Consider the following 25,492-nt stretch of genomic DNA (forward strand, 5'->3'; position numbering starts at 1 on the left):
CCCACGGAAGGCAAATGGCCTTGAGAGCGGCGGGCCTGGGAGACCGGCTTCCGGAATCAGCTCTTCCACCAGTACTGCCTGGCCTTGGGCAACTGAGTCTGTCTCTAGAGGCTACAGCTTCCCTCCGGGACCAGAGGCTCCTTCCAGCTTGTATGGAGAGCAGGACACACAGGGGTTAAGAACTTGAGCCCTGAAGGCTGACCGCTGCTTTTAAAACCCCATTTTCCATCACCTACTAAGCTTGGTCAAGTTAATTTCTCTGTGCCTCCATTTCCCTATCATAACACAGGGATGATAATAGTATACACTGCCATCGGGGTATCTTGAGGATTAAATGTACAGAAAAGCAGCACAGTGCCTGGCACAGGGCAAGCCCTCAACATATCTTACCTGTTATTACTGTTACTCTTCTGAGGCTCCAACAGCCGCTCTGCTGTAGGCTGATTACAACCCCACCCAAATTCCTAAGTTCAAGTCCTATCCCCCAGTACCTCAGAATGTAACCAAATTTGGAGATAGGGTCTTTAAAAAGGTGACCAGGTTAAAATGAAGCTGTAAGGGTGGGTCGTAATCTAATATGACTGGTGTCCTTATAAGGACAGGAAATCCGGACACCCAGAGAGACACCGGGGAGGATCATGTGAGGACAAGCAAGAAGGTGGCCATCTGCAAGCCAACGAGAGAGGCCTCAGAAGAAACCAACCTTGCCCACACCTTCATCTTGGACCTCGAGCATCCAGGACTATGAAAAAGTAAACGTCTGCTGTTTAAGCCGTGCACTCTGTGGTTTTTGTTATGGCACCCCGGGATGACTAACGCAGCCTCTGCCCCCGTCTGATAACAATGTGCTCCATAATCTGGAACTGAAATGGTCCCATTAATTTTGAGACGGAAGCTAATCTATCTCTAAGAACAGAACTTAATATTCTTTCCTTCTAGTAAATTCAAAGTTCTACAGACCCAGGAGAAGGGGTGGGGGAGGAAAAGGATGCAACTGAATACACAGGGAAAAGAATACGGAATCCCAGAGCTGCCTTGCAACGCAGCCAAGGTGAGTGAGCCTGTTTACTGTCTTCTCGAATGTCTGAGAGGGCCCTCAGACAACAAACACGCTGGGTCCCCTGTCCTGAGCTTGGTCAGGAGACTTTTGGGAAAATGACGACCCCCTTGAATAGCTGGCCACGTGGAACAACCAAGATGTCCAAGGCATCCCAGCCACCGCTGGTCAGACCACGCTACCATGCGCCTCGAAGCCCCAAGCACTGAAGCACGTCAGAAGATTCCAGGGCAGCCCCACTCTGTCCAGAGAGCACCAGGAAGGGGGCAGGACCCTTCTTCTAGACAGAGCTGGGTTGGGGGTCAGAGTTCAAAGGTCAACCTCTCGAACCATCTGACTGACCCCCAGCCTCCCGCACTCTTCTCTTCCCTCCAAAATCTTTTCAGAGTGTCAGTAAAGAAAGAAAAAAGTTACACTGGGGATGGTTTTAAAAACAGCATGTTTCAAAATTCACTGTGAAATGTTCGTGATTGGAAAGTGAAGCCTTCATAAAGTATAGAGATTACATGGAGACTTCAAAGCCTGTGACAAGCACGGACAGCACTGTCTCCGGAATGTGTTTCTCACAGGTGACGGGCGGCCTGGATTCAGAGGCAGCCTGGCTCAGGTGGAAAGCAAAACAGAAGCGCCACAAAAAGCTACTTTTAGACACACACTACGGGAGGTTACCCATTCCTTGGAAACGACGACCACTCTACATTTAGTGTCAAGCCCCTAATTTGCACCTCTTTGACTGAGTCTGCAGTCAAATGCAGACACTGGTGAAACATTATCTGCATTAATATTGCACGCTCCTGTGCAGAGCTCTGTGGGAAAACGTCCACCAAAATCTCATCTCACAGGAGTCACACAGAAACTTCTGATGTCATTTACATGAATGATTTTAAAGAGTACTCTCACTCCAAGGGGATAGTTTCTTTTTTTTTTTCCTAGGTGGGTAAGATGAAATTAGAGAGCTCAAGGGGTTCGGTACAGTGCAAACATCACGACTCTGATCAAGAATAAAAAATATGTAAAAGCAAGTGTCATTAAATAGCATGTTTACTGTGATTTTTTTTCTGATGTGATTAATTTATGATGCAGGTGACTCTTCTTCAAAAGTCTGTTTTCCATGAATGCACTGACCCTTCAACCCACCAATCCCACTTGTAGAATTCCGTTGTATAGACAAGCTTGCATATGAAGGAAAAGACACATACACACAGTGATCCTCTGTGACCCTCTTTATAACAGCAGCAGACCAGAAGCGACCTGGGGTGCTCAGCCTTGTACTAGGTACTAACCTAAGCCACGTGCACATGGGAAGCTCTCCTGCCCGTGAGAAAGGAAGAGGCATGCACCTCTCCACGTACTAAAGTCATTCCTAAAAGGTATGGCTGAGCGACAAAGCCGGGGCAAAATACGCTACCTTTTTTCCGTAGGAAAACGGAAGGAGGAATGAATACATGCTTATCTGTGCCTAACACAGTGCCAGATGTAGAAGGTGGGAATGAATAAAAATGGTGATCTATACATGGCCAGTGGGACTGTGGGAACCAGACTTCTCAGTTTATACCTTTTCAGTTTTATTTTTGAACCACGCAAAACATCTAAAAATAAGTTTTAAAATTTGTTATTTCTTCCCTTCTTTAGAAAAGAAGTTATGAATGTGGCGTCGCTGAAATCGTATGTAAAAGTTGTGTACCGATGTTCGTTCTTCTGGGACTAGGTACCACAGCTTCCATCAGATTTGACCAGGGACACATGGTTCTAAAGCTTTCCGGGCGCGCTGCTTCTGAATCAGCCAGGATCTCTGAAGGTGTTTTCCCTTCTCCTTGCCGTGTGCAGCTCAGCTATGAGGATCTACAGTCAAATCTTTCAAAATTCGGACTGCTGATGGGAAAGTAAGCTCTAGGCACACAAAATAATCACAAAATCATCTCCCATTTCTCAGAACAGAGAAAGGAACGTAGAAGCCAGAGCCAAACACACTTTAGTTTCTCTGGCCCACACCTGCCCATGGGTGCTTAGGTGGAGTTTTATCAGGTGTCCTCAGAACCACGATCTAGTAAATACCATCAGGAAAGAAGTGCCAACTGACTCTGACTGAAACATACGCGAACATCCCCTCCAGGTACAGCATTTATTCATTTCCAAAATACGTAAGGAAACCAGCGCACTGTGCTACTGAACAACCTCTTACCAAGCACGTCATCTCCCTGTAATTCTTCACAGCTTCTGCAGGCGCTAATCAGAGTAAATTTAAAAGAGAAACCCCAGTTTGTCTAACAAATCTCAAAGTCTGGTATGCGTACGTGTCAGAAAGGAGGCAGTGAAAACCGTCGAGTCCACAGAGAGGCAGGAAGCAGACACCCCGCCCGGCCCCAAGTCACCCCGAACAAGACACGTTTCAATTCTCCCTGGGGATCACCTCTCCCCTGATTACATACCTTTCCCTGAACACTGTGTCATGACCGGCTGTGGGAAGATGCTGTTCGCATTCATTGTTTATGGCTTTGCTATATATATAATTTTTTGTGATCAGCTAATATGGATGGCGTCAATACCTGCTCATGGTTTTTTCCTGTTTTAATAAACACTTTCACGTAAAGTTGGCGCATGAAAATACCTCCAAAATGAAGCACTCAAGAGAGTCACGGCCCACTTGTGAGGCTCCGTAATTACATGCTGCATGGAAAGCGCTCCTTAATCACAGGCCTCGGGCTGATCCGCGAGCCCCGGATCCACAGGGCTCAGGGGAGAGACTAAGTCTTTGTTCTTGGTGCAACTGTCTGCTCCTCGGTTTTTCTTCCCACAGGGATTTACATAAGCAGCTGTTCAAACAGACGAAAAAGTGCTCTTTTCCAAGCTAATTAAAAAATACATATATACAGATCTTCCATTATATATATTCTTAAAGAATGTGTGGGCAGATACAGGTTCGAACGTCTATGCATTGGTGTGTCTGGGGTGGATGTGTTTTCTGATTAACGGGGACAATCTGGCACTAAGCAAATGTCTGAATACAGCAGAATCACAAAATAGTCAACTAAAAATTTTAACATTATTAAAGCCTTTTTAATGCCTTACGTTTTCCAAAAACATACACGTCATTTAAAAAGTGGTAGGAGACTTAGATTCATCCTTGGGGAGGAGGGTTTCATGACTTGGGAAAGATGATATATTTGGGTTGAACAAATTTAAACCAAGTTTTCCCCAATATCCTTGAAGAAATGCAAGAGGCCTGGGACCGGGAGCTCCATTTTTGGTTGCACAGATTTCTATCGAAGGTAGAGAAGCACCTGAGCATCTGCAGAGATGCTGCTTTTCTGGGTGGCAGGGGGGCTGGGGAGAGAGCACAGGATGAGGCCTTGGCCCGTGCACAGAGGCCAGGCTTCCTCTCCCAGGATGGGGCGTCCCTCTGCCAGCTGGGCTGCATGGAGCGGATGCTGTCCCAGGAACTGGGAAGGTGTTCTGGATGGGGGTGAGGAATCTTAGTAACTGCTTGTATTCCAAACAGGGAAACCGCTTTAAAGTGCCCCTGAGCTGGGGGTCAGCCAAAACCAGATGTCGGGCACAGGCTGGGGACGCAGGTGGTGAGGCCAGGGCCTGGGATTCCTGCGGGATGACGCACCAGTGGCCATCGGAGTCCTACTTTTCCACTATCTGCAAACCTCTGCTAAGTCCTGTCACCTGGTCTCACCTGTACGGCACGGGACCGAGGGGCACAGGAGCTGAGGGGCAGGCAGTGGTGGGCGCCACCCAGCAAGCAGGCAGAGCCACGACCTCACAGGGCCCCGACGTGGCCAGGGAGGCTGAAGAGGCTAGGTGAGGAGAACAGCCCTGGAGCGGGGGCAACAGGGGCTCAGACGCACTGCAACTTGGGTGCCCTAATTTTATCCTCACCTAGTGGCCGTGCCAGTGGTTACCCTGAGAATCAGATGTGGAGTTTATAACCTCCAGGTCTGGGACCGGGACACTTCATCCATTCATTCATTCTAAGAAATTGCGTGTGGTATAAATGGTATGTCCATTTTTCACAACTTTGAGCAGTGGCCCCATGGATTCATCTATGTAAGGTGTGTATCTTTAAAGTAAAAAGCACAGAACAGACCCGGACAAAGCAGATTGCGACGAGCCGTACTCATTTATTTGCCTGTGAGCACTGCTGAGGCTCCTTTCCCCCCAAGTTACAGGCCTCGATTTTTCTCTTTTGGCTGTGCTGGGTCTCAGTTGCGGCACTCGGGGTCTTTAGTTGTGTCCCACGGACTTTCCTTAGTTGCGGCATGTGGACTCTTAGTTGCAGCATGCATGCGGGATCTAGTTCCCCGACCAGGGATCGAACCCGGGCCCCCTGTGTTGGGAGTGCGGAGTCTTACCCACTGGACCACCAGGGAAGTCCCGGTCCCCAGGCCTCCATTTAAAGCCCTCGCGCCCACTGTTCAGGGTCCCTTCTCTCCATGACGGCTGTGGGCGGAGGCTCTCTGCCCCTCGTCAACCCTGCTGCTTGAAGCCTGCGTTACTTGTACCTCCTCCATCACATTTATAAGTTCAGCACTATTACTGCACCCATGGCTCCTACTAAAACGTTTTAAAGTTCTTTCAGTGAGTTCCTATGAGGTTCCTTGTGTGTCTTTAGTGGTCCCTGGAGTTCATCATCTCATGGGGCCTTTCTCAGCTTACCCTGATGTTAGCCTTGGTGTTGAAATACTTGTTAACTGCACCCTCATCCCCCCACCAGACTCACTGTATCCATTCATATTTTCCTGTAGGATTTTTTATTTGATGAGAAGGGACAGGAGTGTCAGGCAGGAAGAACCCCCGCTCCCTGTTACTTTACGACCACACCAGGGGGAGAAAGAGGGGGTGTGTGCACTCATCGTGTGTGTACCTGTGCACACGAGCGTGAGGGGCAACGCCTTGTGGCACATGTTAGGAAACTGGATTTTATTCTGTGACCAACAGCAAGACACTGAAGGAATTTAAGCAGGAGCACAGTATGACCGGATTTGTGTTTTAGCTGCAAGAAGAGGGGGAGAAGTGAGGCTGGGAGACTTAGTGGCAAGGAGGCAACGGTGGCGATGGAAAGGAGAATATGCTTGAAATATACACTTTAGATAAAGGTACCAAAATGTGGTAGGCATGCTCAAAAATTAAAAACAACACTATCATGATCCAGCAATTCCACGTCTGGGTGTCCTCCCCAGTGCACGGGAAGCAGAGACTGGAGGAGAGCAGCTACTGACAGCAGACCCCAGTGTCCATCGACAGGTGAATGGACAGCAAACTGGCGTCTGTCCATACCGTGGAGTAAGAGTCAACCTTAAAATGGAAGGACATTCTGACACAGGCTACAACACGGATGAACCTTGAAGACGTTATGTTAAGTGAAAGAAACCAGTCACAAAAACTTGGGAGGACAGTCTAGTGACTGAATATTGGAGAGTCAAATATTCAGACAGAGAGAAGGATGGATAGGAACACCCTGGCAGAGAGTTTTGAAAGACAAGGAGGCAGCCCAAGGTGGAACCCAGAGAAAAACCTACATTTCAGGTAGTTTCTCACGAAAAATCTCACTTTCCTAGTTTTCATTTGGATTAAAGAAAACGTCCCATTTCACTGATATCAATCACATATCACTGCATTTATGAAAGATAACTCCTGGGTCTTCTCTTTGACCTGATTTTGATAGCACCCACTTTTTTGTAGGTGATGTGGTAAACCGGAAACCACAGGGGATTATTTCCGGAACGTCATTGTTCAGTAAGTGTGGTGTGCGGAGTCAAAGCCCCAGGGCGTAGAGGCCCAAGTGGTTAGCAAGCAACAAATTTTATTTCTCATGTTTTTGTTCCTCTGTTTTTCTAATGAAGAATTCAGAGGGGAAAAAAAATCATGTTTTTAGCTTCCTCAAAGTTAAATGCAAGTACTGATCTATACACTATCCCAGAGAGAAAAACTTTATAAACAACTTCAAGAGAGGTTAAGGCTAAGGTTCCTAAGTGGGTATTTTCTCCTAAATATATCAACAAACTAGCAAAAACACGACCTGGCCACCTCATTAGGGGTCAGCATAAGGAAAAAGGGGAGGTTTGGAATTGGCCTTCATTCAGAAAGGCCTCATGAGAAACAGAACCTGAGAACGTCAGAGCTGGGGAGGACCTCAGGGACCACCCGTTGCCACCCACCTCAGGCCCCGGGTTGCAACGTCACCGAAGACAGAGATGGAATCAGAACTCGGGTCCTCCTGACACAAAGCACAGACCTTGCGAGTTCAACACATCACCTCTTCTAAAGACTCCACCATAAAACGTCACTCTCACCCCCGAAATGTCTTCTCTTAAAGCTGAATTTTAGCAAAAAACAATTCAGCGGTGGCTAAAAGCGCAACTCCAAGTGGGCCAGGCCAGGCAGTGGAAGACCTCAACTGACAAGTGGCACCACGACAGTCACATGGGCAGTCTTTCAGATGCAATAATCCGGGTGTGAGGACAGTGGAAGGACCTCCTCAAGACTGATGGCAGATTACTGTTTTACCCTTAACAAAAGCGAATACAGTCCAAAGGCCGCCACGACGCGCTTCAGGCATGCGTCCTGCAGGAAGCTCGGGATGCGACTCTGCCCGGTTACTGACCCGGGACCATCCTACTTTCACTGAGTATCTCCCACCCTCTCACCGCCAACTCTGGGCACTGTTGCCCATCCAGGGCCCCTGCACCACTCCAGGGATGCTTGCTGGGTTACCCCCGAACCATGGAGCTAAGCTCTCAAACACTATCACGTATGGTAGTTCTGGCTGTGACGAAAGAGAACAGCTGACCTACTTAGTCTAGGGTAGCACCAAAAGGGGGATGTGGGGAACGGGCCTCGTCGGGAATATAAACATTTCTGATATTCCTGTTCACTTTCTGGGACCAACACTAAAGTAAATAAACAGAGAACGGTGACCGCTGTCCACGCTGAGACAGTAGGACAGAAAAATCCCTTGGATTTTCTGAGAGACTGAAGATAATTCCGTGACCCTGCATCAGCAGTCTAGCAATGACCACACACGGAGGTTTGGGGGCCACTGCTTCTCAATCCGGCTGCTCGGCGGACTCACCGGGCCCCAGACCAGGAGAACCTTTGCGGTGGGAGGTGGTGTGAACCCCGCACACGCGCTGGAGGGGCACAGGGACTTGAAGAGGCCCCGTTCTGCTGACAGTGGCTGCTGCCTGCCTGCCTGCCTGCCGCCTGTGACTGAGAGGCTGTGAGAGGGGAGAAGGGCGGCCAGGGCAAGATGAGAGCAAGATGCCAGACACCAAGGCTGCCCGTCGACGGACGCCGCTCCACGGCTACCCTCCCGTACCGACCTTTCCCCTGAATCATGTCCACACTGGAGTCTAGCCTCAGACCCCAAAATATCTTCCTGAAGAACAAATTGTACAATTATACTTCTTGTTCGTTTAAATCAGTGATGTTCTATCCTCCCCCGACATCACCCAGGGAAACTGGGCATGATCCAAGGAGCCCGGGGCTCATAAATCCTAAGTCCTCGTGCCGTCCAGCAGACGTCCAACTGCAGCCACGCCTCAGAGCGCCTGCGACCCGGGCGCTGGTCCCAGTGCGTAATGGGCCCCTCTGGGCTGACCTGAGTATCCTCACAGCCACACTGCGATTCGTAAATATCACACACAACCAAACACACATTTAATCTCAACAGGCATGTTTTTCACCTGGAAACTTAAGGTGTTTGGATTGGGGAGTTGTGAACAAATTGAGGCACTAAGGCTGAGAAAACTGTGGGACTAGAGATTAGCGAATGGGCTTGTTCCTCCACCTGGAAGGTCAGAGCAGCAAGAATCACAGGCATTTAAGGAACCAGATCAACAGCGAGTGACCAGGGACGAGACATCACAACACCCCGCCCCCCACCCCCGGCGCTCTGCAGCGTGTGAAAGGCCAGATGGCCCGTGCGCGCGACCCTGCGAAGGAGGCCTGGAGGGCGCGGGGTGCCCAGTTCTCTAGAGGAGGGGCCGCACTGGACCCCTCCCTGCAGTGGCCCTGCGGCCCAGCCCAGCTCTCAGACGGAAAGGACTCCGAATGAGCCGCCGCGCCAGCAGAGGCCGGTTGAGCAGCAGCCCCGCCGGCCCAGCGCGCGGTGGTATGTGAACAGCCCGCGGTCCTCTGCACACGAGAGCCAGGAGGGGGGCTGTGGCGCCGAGCAGATGCCCTGGGGACCTCCTGCTCCCCAGGGGGGCGGCGGCCTCTTTCCCGCAGTCCCTGGGGCTCGTTCTGGACCCTCGCCCCTTGCTGCCCCGACTACCCGACGAAGACTCTTCTCCTAGACGGAGCTGCGGGTCACTGCCGATCCCCTGGACTTGACCGCGCACAGGAGGCTCTGGCAGAGGCTTGTGCAAGAGCCCAAGGAGGATCCTCCCTCCCCCATCTGCCACCCAAGTCCCAACACTGCCAGGAACAGGCCACCTCAAGAGCTTCCCTGCACGACAGGAAAAACAAAAACTCGGAAAAGGAGGAAAACAGTGCCTAAGGCTCCGAGCCCCAATCTATGAACTGTTAGTTCACAACAGGTTCTACTCAGCGAAGAGACACCTTCTCAGTACGCAGAGGGTTCGTGAGGAGTGACGTCTCAGGTGCCGGAAAGTCACAGAACGTCAGAGAGAAGAGGCTGTGAATGGGAGTCAAGCCAGAAGACAAGCACAAACCCAACCTCTGTAGGAAGTTTTCAGGACAAAGGCAAGTGTGATAAATACACGGTTCTTTCTGCTGGGCTAGCCTGCAATTGCGAACACCAGGAAGTAGAGAACACACCACAGGAAAGGCACATGTGGAAAGAAATCTTTCAGAACAAACGTTATTTGTAGCTTAAGTTCACCGGGGCTCCTCTGCATATAATAGACGAACTTGAAAAAAACGTTGTACTTCCTTTTCAACTCAGACTCAAGGACTTAACTACATTATGCAACTCTGGGAACACCCAGGCGATGGGCCAACGGGTAGCCCAGCACCAGCCGCTATCTGAACTCAGAACTCGGCACCACAGCCGGGCAGGTCCAGGGCTGCTGGCACTCAGGGGCAGCTTCCCCGTAATTGCAAGCAGATGCCTCAGCTTCGGGGCAAAATTGGGAAATTCCCTGCCTTTCTCTTTGGATCCCTGGAGACACCACAGCCTAATTCTTCCAGCTGCTTACTGAGGTGACGATACAGTCACATTTAGGCCCCGAGGGACCCGGAACATGGTCGGGCCTGTAATTCCCGAGGGGGCGAGTCACCGGCTATTTCCTGTGCAGTTTCACTTAGCTCAGCACCATGACTAACCCCTCAGCAGCCAGAGGATGGTCTGCAGGACGCGTCAGGACGAACGTAAAGAGGGCACAGGGGCTTCCCTGGTGGCGCAGTGGTTGAGAGTCCGCCTGCCGATGCAGGGGACACGGGTTCGTGCCCTGGTCCAGGAAGATCCCACATGCCATGGAGTGGCTGGGCCCGTGAGCCATGGCCACTGAGCCTGAGCGTCCGGAGCCTGTGCTCCACAACGGGAGAGGCCACAGCAGTGAGAGGCCCGCGTACCGCAAAAAAAAAAAAAAAAAAAAAGAGGGCACAGCTGACCAACGGAGGGAGCAACTGGAATGTTCCAAAATTAAAAGAACTGGAATATGCAGAGTATAGTGGAGTTCTCTCAGGAAGGGCAAACCAACCGCTGACCCCCAGATCTGGAAGAATCGGCCATCTGCCAGCATGGCAGAAAAACGAAGACTGACCTAATGCAGTTTGAAGCGTATAAACTCTACCCATTCTGCATTTTTCTAGAAGCTACAGGTCAGTGTTTCTGAAAAGGTCTTAAAGGCTCAAATTAGCTCCTCAGTAAGATGAGAGATTAAACCAGCACCGTCCAACAGACACAGTGCAAGCTGCGTATGTAATTTAAATTTTTCTAGTAGCCATCATTTAAGTGGTAAAAAGAAACAGGTGAAATTAATTTTAATCATACATTTTATTTAACCCACCCTATAAAGTATGTTATAGTACCAGTTTGCAATGACTATAAAATAATTACACATTCTTTTTTCATGGTAAGTCTTGCAATCCAGTGTGTATTTCGCACCTGCAGACCAGCTCAATTCAGACAGGTCCCGTTTCAAGCCACATCAGTCCAGCAGCAACCATGTTGGACATTCAGGATAAACAGACTCTCATACACCCGTGGGGAGCTCGTTACTGACCCATCCAGACACACGTGGAAAAGCGGCCTTGCTACAGTTGCCTGCCTCTAAAGGAGTCCCCAGTGCCAAATGCCGTTTTGTTCAATACCCTGTTATTTCAGTTGAAAAGCATTTTTTTCAAAAGCCACCTCTCTTGTCACAGCTGCAGACCCCTGACACTGAGCCCTGCCTGACTTGGCCAGCCTCCCCACCGGGGGGTCCAGCTGCGTTCCCTCTCCAGGCAGGGAACCTGGGGAGTCTGGGATGCCCCAAGACACTTTATCAAGCTATAAAGACAAACTCTCAGAACCTGCATGCTTGACTGTCTAGCACTGAACACTAACAAAATAAAGAATCCACAATGTGAAAACCTGATTAGGAAGATGCTGAGTCTGGTCCCACCTCCCCTACCTGTTTCCAACACCACCTGGAGGAGAACGGCGTCTTCTCTGTCTCCTCCGTTTATGAATGGCACTGGCCCCCAACAACAGCCCCCTTTTCCTTCGCCAACCGGCTATCTTATTACGCGGCCTTGGGAAATGAGGCGATGCTTCATTATTTCTGAGTGACAGGTGAAATCCTTATTCCATCTCAGCTCCAGATGGATTAAGAAGGCCCGGAGACACAGGGATAACGGACTGGGGCACGAGTGACCAAGAGGGATCGTACCTATTATGAGGCTGCAGGGAGCAGGGACAGAAGCACCGGTGTCATTTCCAGTAGGACCGTCATTGCCATCCACGCCCGCGAACTCCTACCTTTGTGGTTGAAGATGCCCTCCATTTCCATGCTACTTCTGGAGTGGGCGATGCACAGGGAGCCGCAGGGGACCAGGCCTTCCACCGCGGGGGACCGGTCGGTGGTCCGCACCAGACACCAGTCAGGCTTGTCATGGGGCCGCTCCAAGACTTCCACGGTCTGGCCACGGCGGATGGTCAGCTCGGTGCTGTTACAGGCCGTGAAGTCGTGGATCACCACTGTCAGCTCACAGCCGCCGGATAGCTGGGGAGGGAGGGGACAGGTCAGCGAGCCCAAGCCACCGGCCCTCAGCGGGCGAGGCTGGCGCCTGGGCTGGGAGCTCGGCTCCCATTCCACAGCTGGGTCAGAGCGCCGGGCACCAGCCGAATGAGGGCTCTCCCCTTTCCCTGTCCCTTAATTTACGTCCCTTTCGAAACACTCGAACATTTACTTTTTCACATTCTCATGTATAATAATGATTTTCTGTGTGTTACACTGTCAGAATCTGATGGTTTTCCATGAGAGTGTCCAACTACTTTTGTGCCTGAGACATATGTCCCTTCTCAAAGAGTGCCACATACCGGTGACCCTTGAACAACGTCGGGGTTAGGGGCGCCGACCCCCCTGCACGGTCAAAAATCTGCGTCTAACTTTCGAATCCCCCCCAAACATAACGACTGGTAGCCTACCGTTGACCAGAAGCCTTATCAATGACATGAACCGTTGACTAACACGTATTTTGTATGTCATAAGTTTTATGCACTGTATTCTGACAATAAAGTATGTTAGAAAAAAATATTATTAAGGAAATCATGAGGAAGGGAAAATACATTTACAGCACATATATGTACTTATTGAAAAACAACGCACATATGAGTGGACCAGGGCACTGCGCCCGTTTAAAGGTCAACTGTACTCATTTTTAAACTTAGGACAAACTAGTAAGAACTCTGCTTGTAGGCCTTTGGGGGGATTGTTGCGAAATACGGTGATAAAGTTGGAGGTCGGTTCCGGCCTGGCGAGAGTGGTGTGGCCGGGGCAGCGCCTGTGCTCCCCCGGATCGGGAGGAGAGCCGCAGAGCAGGGAGCGCAGCATCCAGAAGCACGGGCGGAGTACGCCCTTCTCTCTCCAAAACCCTTCGAGAGCCCTCGCCAGCCCCCAGGATACTCCCTAGCGCAAGCTTCCCTGCCCCACACTGCTGTCCCCCACCCCAGCTCCGCCCAGGCTCCCTCCCCGCCCCAGGCCTCAACATGTCCCTCCACATGCTGCGTGGACACCGGCTGACCCCTCATGTGCCGCGTGGCTTTTGGCCTGAAGGGCCTTTCCCTCCTTCCCTCCTCTCAGTTCACTCCCATTTTCTGTCCGAACTCTTCTAAGTCTTGGGCCCTTTGAAGCACACCCAGGAACTCTGTAAAGAGCACCAACTCCATGATCTCTGCCTGGAAAACAGGTGCAGGGCCTTCTCACGACCGCTTGCTGTGCATCTTCCCTTAGACCGAACGCTCCTTGGGGACAGCTCACAGGTATGCTCATTATCGCCCCTCTGGAGGAGAACCTTGTGACCAGCTCCCCGTCCTTGGCCCACCCCCTCTGGCCCTCCAATCCGGGCAGCCCCAGGCTCAGGCTGCAGGCCGTAGCCTCCATGCTGGGCACTTCCGAGCAGGCACCCGGGCCTGCTGCTTCCCCATCCCTTCAAAGCAGTGAGTCTGGGACGTGACTCATTACTCGCCCTCACATCTGTTTCTCTTCCAGCGTTGCCTTTTGGGTAACGGTATCACAGTCAACCACACTCCTCTGCACCCCTGAAACACGGTCAGTCGGATTCTAGAATGTGTTTCTGACTTCTCCCTTCGTCAGCACGCCCACACCAATCACTTCACCTGGATTTCTGCACTGGTCCCCTGAGTGCCCTGCCCCACCCAGGCTTTCCTTCCACACCACCTGCACACTGCGGCCACAGTTCCCTTCTTAAAATGCTCACACGTGCCACCCTCCTGTTCAAGAACCTTAGGCACACATTCCCTAGTATAACACGCAACGTTCCCGTCACTGGGTCCCAGCCCGCCTCCCCGGGCAGGCTTCGTGCTTCTCCCGTGCTTCACAGCCCAGAGCGGCCATGTCCTCCTTCTGAGGTGGGTCCTGCATGCCCTGTGTCTGTGAGCCCTTCTGCTTGGAGCCCTCGCCTCCCCAGCTGCTCTCGTCTCAGCCCCCGTCAAATCCCTCTGAGAAGCTGCTCCTGTGTCTACCGTCCTTAGCACTCTGTCCTTAAACGAATTACGTCTCAAGTATGACACGAGCCAGGCTGTGTGTGTGTGTGTGTGTGTGTGTGTGTGTGTGTGTGTGTGTCTCCTCCGCACCAGAAAGCAGGTTTGTGTCATTCTTCTGCGACCTTTCCATGCCCAGTGTGTGAGGCCCCAGGTGCCAAGGGCCGGCGCACAGCTTGTAAGAGGAAGCTAGCAGCAGGCTTTGTACCCAGCAAGTGGCCACACATTTGCTGAAGTGAAAAAGGTAAGATAGGTTTGCTGTAAAAATGAGCTGTCTGAAAACCAAAACAAAACATGGGCTCTTCCTCTGTGACTTCGGGAGTGAACTCTGCCTGTGTGTTTCCTGTCCCCGCTTTGGGCATCAGCACAGAGACCACAGAAGAAGAGAAGACGGTCGCCGGGCTGAGCTGCGATGTGCAGGAGGAAGGGGCGGCCAGGCCTGCTGCCGGGAAACATCCTGTTCCAGAGAGGCCACCCAGCCCCACCCCCGGCAGAGAACTGACTCCAACCCGGGCTCGCGGCCCTGCAGCGTCCTCGGCTGCCTGCCGGCCCTCTGTCACGCTCCATGCTCTCCACTGCCCTCCTGTCTTTCCAGAGAAAGTTCAGATATTTAGAATAAGAAACACATGTCCACTTGACAACCACAGAAAGCAAAACAAAACAAAACTCTTCCAAAATAAAACAAATATCGACAAAAGGAATTGTCTCTGCTGGGCCACAAAGGACATTTTCCCCAAGTGACTAACCCCCTTCTAAATTTTACAAACTTCTCTTTGGAAAAACTATGCTGAGTCTCACACATTTCTCTGTGAACACTCGAAGATGCTCATGTTAAAAGGTCAACAGCGGAGGCCCAGCCCGGAGAAGAATTTTCCTCGTAAAACCCCACGTTATGGAAGTGGTTAATCCCTGTAACGAAAAGGAGGAATGTTTCCCATCCCAGGGAAAATGTGACCCGTGAACAAGCCCCGTGGGGAGCCCGGCCTGCACTCCCCATGGAGCCTTCCCTCGGCCCGAGCCGCCCGTCTGCTGGGCCCGCGCGTGCACGTGGTCCCCGCGTGTCACCACCCCCGGCCCTGGGAAGCTCCACTTCAGACGTGTTCCCTCATCACCGGCCTGTGCTGGTCTCCTTCTCCCACTGTAGGAACTCTTCAGACTGCTCAAAGCCACGTGGTGTGTTCTGGGGGTGGGGGAAGGGTGGGAAGGGAGAACGCGGCTGCCAAGAGGAATGAAGCTAGACTTTCTTTCTGGCGCTGAGTTTCCAGCCCCTCACAGAGTAATCAGAACTATTGGAAACATCTGTGCACTTGACAGAGCCTGAGAAATGAAAATCAAGCCTGTTCTGACAAAGAATCGCATACTGAGTCAAAATTCTTTCTCAAAGCCTTTAGAGAGTTAGTAACAAAATCTAGTACCAGAAGAATGTCTTCAAACAGTGCTAGATTATCATTAAGAAAACCATATCTTCTTGGCTCTGCCCCTAAGAATAAACTGACTTTTCCCATAAGAATCTCCTGCACAAATCTATAAGGGGAGGATTAAATGGGCGTTTTCTAGTCCAGAGAGGAGACAACCCATGGATTTCTGCCTCAATGTTCGCATTTGAATATTTTAAACTTATTCCAAAGCTTGTCTTTAAGACCAGGCTTGTTAATTAAAAAGACTTTTTTTTTGGTATAAAAGACTTAAAATAACTGTTTTCGAGTATCAATGCAAGTCATTACAGCCTTTTATGTAGAACTGACCTCCTAATTAGAAAAAGGTTGGGTTATCCTTATTTATTGTCAGTGACATTTCTACCCCTAGTGACACAATTTCTTCACTATGTTGAAAGTGTTACCATTCCATTGATCTAGTTTAAAAATTCACTTTTCCTTTCCAACCATATTCTGTGAAAGTTTTCACATTATCTTTGTCACATCTCTGTATTTTAAGGACTTGTATCACGGGCTCCTTACCACAAGCATTTGGTTGAGGATTGCAATTTATGAAAATCTCAATTTCCATGACTCACATTAACTCGTGTGACATTCTCATCAGAAGATATTCTTTTCCCAATCTTTCTGCTTTTCACCTTAAAAAAATTAAATGTGGTGACTAAAAAGCATGACAGTAAAATGGCCTTAACCGGAGCAAGGACCGTGGATACTATAATGAAATGCCTCCTCCAAGACCAGCCACGAAAGGGCTGCCGGGGGGAACTCCAGTGATGCTGGTGCACGGACGATTCGCAGAACCAAACCAGGGCCCCCTTGCCTGAGTTCTCTCCATGACTGAAAATGAACAAGTTGCTGTGTTTCACCCAAAAGAATGAAATACTCACCTGGTCGCAGGCACGTGAACCTTCAAAAACCGTCACACAGAACAGAACTTTCCTTTTTACATTTTCTGGAGGAACCACGGTATATTGTTTTGCTTTGCCTGAACCCAGTTAAAGACAGTAACTGAAGCAGAGCCGTGGCTGGGTGCTTCTCACCTACCGCTCGGGCTCTGGCGTCCCCTCCCTGGAGCTCTGCAATGAGGCATGTCTACTTTACGAGAACATACAGTTCTCGAGAGACAACAGCAAACACCTGATGTGAATGACTGGCTCGCAGGTGACTTCTGGGGCGGGTTCCGCCAGAGGAACAGGGGCTCTTTACAACTGACACGCGGATGGTGTAGTCCTCCCTGTGAATGAATCTGCTTCGAGAAGCTAAGATCAATTGCAGGTGGGTGTCTGGCCAACTTTCTGAGAGCGCTTCAGAAGGAGAGGGGGAAGCGGTCTACTAAAAGCCACCTCCTCCTATGGAATAGAGTGTACCAACCCACAGTCACATCCTACAGCCCAGCACGGTGCAGGCACTAGAAGGGCCTTGCGGTTTTGTGCAGGCTTCACACAGAGCAGACCAAAGAGTGGCTCCTCGCTTAAAGGGGACTAGAAAGTACAGCTCCGTGAATTACCAGCTCCGTGGTTACAAGAGAAAGGCCACCACCGGCAGTCAGAACAATTCCCCAAGGAAACGCATTACCCCAGCTTCTCCCTGAGCAACTTCGCGGAGGCCGGAGGCTTGGGCTTCTCAGTGGCCGTCCTAACCACGGGACCATCAGGCCCCTTGCTTACCCCAAACTCAAGGCCAAGTTCACAGGAGAAGCCGTCACAAAATCTGCTGCTGCGTTTCCAAGAGGACCACTGTGAATCTCTCACAGATTGGGATGCAAAAAGAAATCTGTCAGAACCGAAAAATGGTTAAGCTGGCAAAAACGGTGTTTCTTACCACCCCTCCCCCAAGAAAAGAAGAAAAGAACGAAACAAAAGGAAACAGAAAAAAAGAAAAGAAAAAGAAAATCTGTGAGAAAAACCGTTTCAAAAGCAGCAGCTTACCCTACCCAACATTTTTACCCAGAAAAGAAATACTGAGTATAACATTCAGGGAGGTTAATCCTTTACTCTTTGCTGATGTGATCACACGCTGGTTCTGACACGCAAATATCCCTTGGAAGCCTTCCTTGACTGGGATACACATGAGCTGCAGTGGAAAGTTAGATGTCAAGAGGCTAAATTTAAAAGATATATTTGAAAAGGCAAACTTTAAGTGTAAAAAGCCAAGCAGATCAGAGAGAAGACAGCTCCCAGGTACCAGGCCTCCAGGCTCAGCAGCAGCTGGCCTGGACCAATGCCACACTTGCCCTCACTCTGAACATTTTAGAATGAGAGGCGCCGAGGGCTGAGCCGCGGGGCATGAATGAAAAGCTTCGTTGGCTGAAAAGCAGAAACACGAATGGGGCTCGGGAAGCAGTCAGCTGGCCCCACCTGTACTACTTTCAATCACAGGCCCTGGAAAGCAAGACCCCTCTTGGGACAACTGAGCCCAAAGGAGCCTGTTTGCTGTGTTTCCTGGGTGAGCAGCACCTATCCAGAAAAGTTCATTTGAAAGGCCTCTTTTCTTCCCCCTGACAAGCTAAGGTATGACAGCCAGGTAACCAGCCGACTGGGTCCCTCACCCAGAGGAAGAACAACCAGGATAAACCACCAGCCTCGAGTCTGAATCAAAGCTGGGCCGCCACTATCAGCAGTGACTTTGACCAGTACTGTAAAATCTACATTGAAAAGCACTTCCCGGTGCACCACTATTTTTAGAAGCACTTTTGTTAACAGTTATACCTAAAGTTGTAGTTTTGAAAACTCTGCCTTTTCTTAGAACTGAGGCTCTCTGCTCTAGCATGGGGAAAATTTTGTTTTTCTGATTGAGTAAAGTTAGCAAAGGCTGCATTCGTTCTGTGGCTTTATGAGAGCACTTCAGAAACTTGTTAAAAATTACAAAAAGCCACAGTCACTTAGAAAGATAGAGGGAACCAATGCCAGGGGCCACCCTCGCCAGGCTGCCAGCGGGGAGGGCTTTCTCTGCTTGTTCCTGTGGAACGGCACCTGTCCTGGGCTGCACAGGGCTCGATGCCCTTGCACCTGGGAAGGCACGAACTGACCTCGTGAAGAGCACGGACTCATCCTACGGCTGATGCGGTAGGATTACAGGGGAGCGGCTGGGAAAACGTTTCAAGCAAGAGTCTCCCGCTTCTTCAGAGGCTGCCCGTTCAACACGGGATCAGTATTCAGCTGCTGAGCCACCAAGACGTGCAAGTTCAGGAACCGAGTCTGAGCAACTTACCCTTAGCACAGCTTCTAGCTCCTAAGGAAAACAACTAGCTTCTAAATCCACTGCAGGCAGGAGTGCTCACTAAGAGGCCGATGTGCAGCGGGTCTGCAACAGCCAGTAATGAGGGAGAAGGAGGCAATTTTTGAAACGAAGACACAGTGACCGTCGACATCTAGGCAGTGCTCAGGGCGTGTAAGGCACTGTTCCAAACGCACGTTTTTAATGCTCACAGCCCTAGAGGGGGGAGTCGTACTGTCCCCTGTTACAGATGAGGAAACTGAGGCACAGAGAGGCTGCTGAGAAGCAGAGCTCAGAGGCCTGGCTGGGGAGCACCTGCTTGTTCTTAACCATCTGCTGTTGGACGCTAAATACTTTGCTTACTCGACTCTGTTACCCTCTGGGCGGAGTCGGGACCCTTAACTGACATCCCGGGATTAAAACTATGTGCTGTCCCCAGAAAGGCTTCTGAACGAAGCGACTCAACTTCATGCCCACGCGGGCAAACCTACACGAGCCTCTGGGACACCGTGGCAAGGGCAGCAGGCTGGGCAGCGCCTCGAGCCAAGGCTCCCTCCTGCTTCTGGCAACTGCAGGCAGCGGGGAGAGTGTGAGCTTAGGCGGGCGGCACACAGTGCCAGGTATGTGAGGGACGGGGCTGAGTGCAAGCACGAGGCACTTCCTAAGCAGGCTGAATGCAGGCTTCCTTCCTCCAAAACTTGAAGCCAGCCTCATCTTAAAACGTACTGGCATTAATGACTTTATACACTACCTCAGCGCTGCAATTTATGGAAATCCATCCAAGCTCCTATGGTGCAGACTGTCACTTCACAGAGGTTTACTGACTTTTTAAACTACATAAATTTCATATCCCCAACACAGTGCTATATATACTTCATGAAAAGTAACTGAAACCATTTATTTTTTTAAATGTGTGAATTCATATACTCACATCACAAGCTTAGGGGCAAAATTCGTGCCAAGTATCAAGTCTCAACTGAATTTCTCGTTCATTACAAACAGCACAGCTCGGCTTCAGACCTAGAGAAGGCTCACACCTGGCCCCCTGCTGCCTCGGGCCTCTTTTCCACAGCCTGCCCTGTCTGGCCTTGGTTATTTTTTTCATCCTGACCTCAAGATGGTTTGTTCTATAGTAGTAGCCTATATCTGATTCGCATATTTTCTATTTTCCTTATAATATAAATTTTTGTTATATGAAGCAAACCACGGACTAATAATGCACACAGAAGGAAAAAATACTAAAAATGCTTCTTTAATACGCCAAAATATTTAGTTCCTCCTCAGCTCTAGTGTGAAGTAACAGGGTCTAGACCCCGCCAGGTAATTAGATCCACATTCCGTTTCTGGCTTCCGCTCTCTATTCCGGGTGGCCCTGCGAGGGTCACCTGGCCTCCCTCGTCCCCGCAGTGACCTGGAGGCGTCCCCTCCCAACATCAGGGAGACAAGCTCAGGACAAATGAGACAAGAATCTGGCAAGCATTTGATTTCTTTGGAACCCACATTATATTTTCATGAGATCGCTTCATCAGAGCAAGCACCATTAATAAGGGCAAGAATCAGTGCTACACTGACATCTGGAACAAAGAGATGGCAGCTTTTAAAACCAACGTTTGCAAAGAAGGAAAGGTGCTCGGGGGCCCTGTGGTCTGTATCTGCTAACAGTGTCCCTGGAGAGAGGGTGTCTCCAGGCCCCTCCTTACCTGACTCTTCTAAAACCCTGTGCCTCATCTGAGAGTTACTACAGCACTGGGCAGACAACTTCTCCTCAAGAGTTCTCCAAGAGGCCAAGCCGAAAACATCCCCCCACCCGGTTTCTGAAATGGAACCAAACTCCATGATAACAACTAACTCATAACAGACATCATAAATTAAGTCAAACAGGCAGAATATAGTTAAGTAATTTCCCTTGCCAGATCTATCTGCCCATGTCATCAGAGGCTATTTAAACTTGAAATATGTAGGGCGGAAAGAACCTTGGGACATATGAAAAGTTACTGCCATCAGAGATAACAGGGCTTTCTGTTTAAGCCTAGTTCAGAGTAACAGTGCATTTTACAAACTGACTCCATAAAGGATGCAATTTCTTAAATGTATTCTCCTGCATCATCTACTGACCCTGAAATGTTCTACCAGAGAAGTACATAAAAGGAGAAAAACCTCCCCAAAGCAGAGAACAGACATGTGTAGGCATATGTGTGGTCGCAAACATGGGCCTTCTTTTGTATAAGGCCTCATGGGTATGGCCCCTCCAAACTCCACACTCTGACTTATCCATATTAAGTGTCACACGCTGCTTATTTTCCTCCCAAATACAGAACACAAGAACGGAAGAAGACAACCCATTGCCATTCTACGGTCTTAGGAAGACATTTAATCCTTTTTGTGTACTTCCTATTAAGGACCTATGGACTCAATGAGGGGTATTAAATACATGCCACGTCCATTTAAGAAAGCAGTTTTGGCACGTCACTACGCGAGATGGTTAAGAGTCATGAGCACATCAGGTAGGCTGAGAGCGGCTGAGTGAGGGGCTGCTATCACAGCTTCACCCGGGAGCACAGGCAAGGCGGCACCTGCAGAAGGGGCCCTGGCGGGATTTCTGAGCTACGGAATGAAGTTCGGTGCCTAAGGTGTGAGATGAGGTAAACAGAAACTGGTGAGTTACCTTCACAGATAAAATATTTAAGAGGCAGTTCTTTAATAATTCTAATACCCCAGTAGATCCCCAGTGTAAAATGATTAATTTCCACAAACCTACACTGTTGCTAGTGACATATCCCTTCTCTCTCACTGGGTACCTAATGTGTTGTCTTTTTTTTTTTTTTTTTGCGGTATGCAGGCCTCTCCCGTTGCAGAGCACAGGCACGGGACACGCAGGCTCAGTGGCCATGGCTCACGGGCCCAGCTGCTCTGCGGCATATGGGATCTTCCCGGACCGGGGCACGAACCCGTGTCCCCTGAATCGGCAGGCGGACTCTCAACCACTGCGCCACCAGGGAAGCCCAATGTGTTGTCTTAAAAGCAACAGTTCCTAGGATAATGCCTTACTTTTCTACAGGAGTTGTACAGACTCAAATCCAAGTTCACATAAGCCTATTTTGCTATAATAGATTCGAAGTAGAACGAGTTGCCTCTCCCTAACTCCAGGGCAGAGCCTCATCTCTGGGGCAAACCCCCTGTGAATCCCAGTCGGCGCCCCGCAGCTGCCAGCCCCCAGTGTCGGGGGCCAGGGAGCCCGGGGGCACTAGCACACGGTTCTCTGTGGGCCAGAGGCACAACCTGGTACCAGGCAGCTCCATCTCAGAGCCGGGGGCTGGAGAGCCAGGAGCCCCTTCCCAGATGCAGGGGGCGTTTCCAGACTCCCCCCACCACCCATTTATACATAAACCACCCAAGACGCAAAGCTACCCTTTCTTCTTGGGCCAAACACCAGAAAAATCTTAACACCCCTTCCAAAGGACAGAACTTTTTATATTTATTTTTCTCTGGCAATTTCACTCAAATAACCTGTTTTTTAAATAAACTTTTAAACTCAGGTAAACCCAGACCAGATCCATGAGAGGACATCTGGTAAGACTGCGAGTTTGGGGGCTTGGTGGACCTCCAGCTGGGGCGGTGATGCTCAGCCTTGGCGAGTCTGTGAATTGGTCCCCTCGGCAGGAGCCACGATTACTTTGGACCTTTCCTTCAGGTGGAAGTCTTGTGTAACTATTAAGATAACCCAGTCACCTCAATTACTACTTTTTTAAAAGAAAATAATTGGGATTACCCTAATGAAATGTTTCCAAGTTCAAACTTTATTTTCTTCACTGAATGACTATGGGGGGTGGGTGGGCCTCAGGGGAAGAGGCTATTAGGGACCAAATGACTGAACATGTCATTTATCTTATTCCTCATTATTACTACTGGAAAGAAATATTTTCTGAACGTAATACACTGAGCTCCGAACAAAATCAAACGAGACATTGTTTTTGTTCTCCAGTCCTGCTACTCTAAGCATTGTAAGTTCTAGGGCTTATTATTTAGTGAAGTCAAAAAGGAGGTTGAGAAAGAGCTAATTACTCCTATTAGAAGGATTCTGAAAATGAAATCAATGTAGGAAACCAATCTTTTTAAACCTACTCACTTCTGTCCTGGAAACAACATTCAACACCATGAATTCTGTGAAAGCAAGTGAGAAAAGACCGAAGGCTGGGACTCAGACTTGCCCGCTGAAGCAAACCCCGACACTGGGCTCTCTGCTCTGACAGCGGCCGTCTCCAAATGACGGGAGGTCAGGACAGCGAGTGGGCTGTGGAGACATCGTGCAAAGGCAGACTCCTCCAGCCCCCTCGGGACGAAGGTCTCTCGTGGGAAAGTCCAGCCCGTGTCAGGCACTGAGAAACCCAGGAATTCTGAACCAACGGCAAGTTCAATGAAACCCCTACTTGCTGTCAAAACCTTGTTTTAAGAACTTGGTCTTAAGCCTTCTAGAAAAAGAACAGCATAGGTGCTTATCTCAGTAGGAACTGAGGACTCTGTGGACATCAATGCCTCCACTGGCTTTTACAGGGGACTCTGGTCACCTGTGCATCACGTAAGCCCAGGGTTCCAACTTCTCCCATCAGTTTATTTTGTAGGTTAGTTGATTCTATCAAGACAGAATCACAGGACACTCTAGGCCACTGCTGTATAAGGTAAACCTACAGACTTCTTTGCTGCAAATCAGATCCTCCTTCCTGGTGGGTAGTCCACGGACGCCTCAGGGCCCACCAGCAGATGCCGCTGCCCCTGCTTCAATCAGAGTGCCCCGCTTTCACACACCATGGCTCTGTGTAAGATTTAATTTAAAATAATAGGGTCTTCTGCTTAATATAAAATAAAATAGCTTAAACACACTGCCTTAGAACACTCGGATAGAAAACCATGTAACGGCACTGGGAAGGGCGAGTGATTTTTTCCTGAATCTTCAGGGTTCAAGTCTGCTAGCCCTGACACTGCAAATCTTTGCTCCTGGTACAATGTCCAGGCACCTCTTTTAACCCATGGCAGCTGTTTGAAATGCTGATGACAAACTGTCATTTATCGACCGACCAGAGACTGGCCACATGCACCTCCCCAAAAAAAGGGGGGCTAGTTCTGGCTCACCTTATCACTGTCCAGCGTGTTCTGAGACGTCCGGGATGCGATTGAAATCGTATCAGGCTGGCTGCTGCCATCTCCTTGGCTATCCAGATCCTCTCCATCCCTGGAGACACAGAGAAATTCCTGACATTGCTGGATTTGCTTTTCAAGAATGGTAAAGATGGGCTATCAGCCATGGGAGGAAGAACAGATTTGTTTAAAGAGGTGCAAATCGGTCTCTGATTACGGCTGCCACCACGGTATTAATGACGATAGATGACTGACTCTTCACTGAGGACAGGTTTTTTGCTGGGCCCTGGGCTGAGAGTCTAACATCTACCACTGCACTTAGTTCTCACAGTAATAAAAATCCAGTTGATAGGGTCACTGCCATTTTAGAAATGAGAAGCAAAAACGTCTAGTTGCTACATAACTTGTCCAAGGTCACATGCACGACTTACACAGGAGCACAGATTAATAACACTTGGGGTGGAAAAGAATTAGGGATTTGCATATAGACTTTCATTTACTTTAAGCTGAAGGAGGTTGTTGTCTTGACAAAGGAATTTCATTACTAAGAATGATGTTATATATAAATTGTATTCTTTAAAAAATTACTCCTCAATACTTCTCAAAAATATTTGAGAAAAATGATTTTTGAAAAATAGTATGTTAACATTGCCTTGTTCCTTTGCTTCAATAAAAGCAAACTTACAAAAAAATCCCTAGGCACTGACCTCCTTCCCTTCTGTCTTGTTGCCGGAGCTGTTTTGGGGATGTGAATGGGCTCCTTCAGGGCGCCTTTCAGGTGAATGGTCCTTTCCTGGATCACTTCCCGGATATGCTTGATCCAGTCCTGCTTGTTTTCTATACTGGAGGCCTTGACAAAGTGTTAGAATCAATCAGGATACAGAAGGGGCCTTTTCCAGAACCTGCACTAACCACACTCAGGTCCCTGCATTCCTGGAATTGCCCATTTAAAAAATAACTTTTCAGCAGAAAAGCAACCATCTCCTGTGTTTAATTTCCCACCAAATAAATGACCCTAATTTTGAATATTCTGTCATCAAGACCATTTTTATTCTATAGCGTTCATGTTATTCCAGATCTCTGAATATTCTAGTAATCAATCATTCTCCAGCCCTAAGACCTGTTAAGCAGCCCTGGGTAAATATGAAAACACAACCACCCCCAAACCCAAGTGTCTTGAGGCCATTTTGGCAGACAAGTGGCCAGTGCCCCAGAGCTTGCCACCTCGCCCCCTTGGACTCACGATCGACTGGTGCAGCTGCACCGTTTCCCCAGCTGCGTCCGCTCCCCATATCCCCACTTGCACTCTGTGGAGTTGGGGCCTCCTTAATCCTCCTGTTATAAATGAGGACCTGCAGTGTGGACACACTGGAAATGTGCCTAAGGCCACACTGCCAGCAGGTGAAGAAGCCGGGATTCCTGAGGGGTGGACACCCCAGCCCATCCCCCCAATCTCTGCCTGTATCCACCTCT

The 25,492-nt window shown here is 49.5% G+C and overlaps 1 protein-coding gene across 11 annotated transcripts in view; it reads right to left on the reverse strand.

Annotated features, from left to right (window-relative positions):
* The window catches only part of TRIO (trio Rho guanine nucleotide exchange factor), a 372,523-nt gene that overhangs the window by 67,196 nt on the left and 279,835 nt on the right, over positions 1–25,492 (reverse strand). For all 11 annotated transcript variants that reach the window (XM_004274483.3, XM_049708367.1, XM_049708366.1 and 8 more), the window contains exons 32-34: positions 24,727–24,869; positions 24,014–24,113; positions 11,991–12,234 (exon numbers count right to left, since the gene is read on the reverse strand). In XM_004274483.3, coding sequence (XP_004274531.2) covers positions 11,991–12,234; positions 24,014–24,113; positions 24,727–24,869 — 487 coding nt within the window. The remainder of the gene's footprint in view (positions 1–11,990; positions 12,235–24,013; positions 24,114–24,726; positions 24,870–25,492) is intronic.

Source organism: Orcinus orca, chromosome 3, assembly GCF_937001465.1.
Source record: "Orcinus orca chromosome 3, mOrcOrc1.1, whole genome shotgun sequence".
NCBI lineage: Eukaryota > Metazoa > Chordata > Mammalia > Artiodactyla > Delphinidae > Orcinus > Orcinus orca.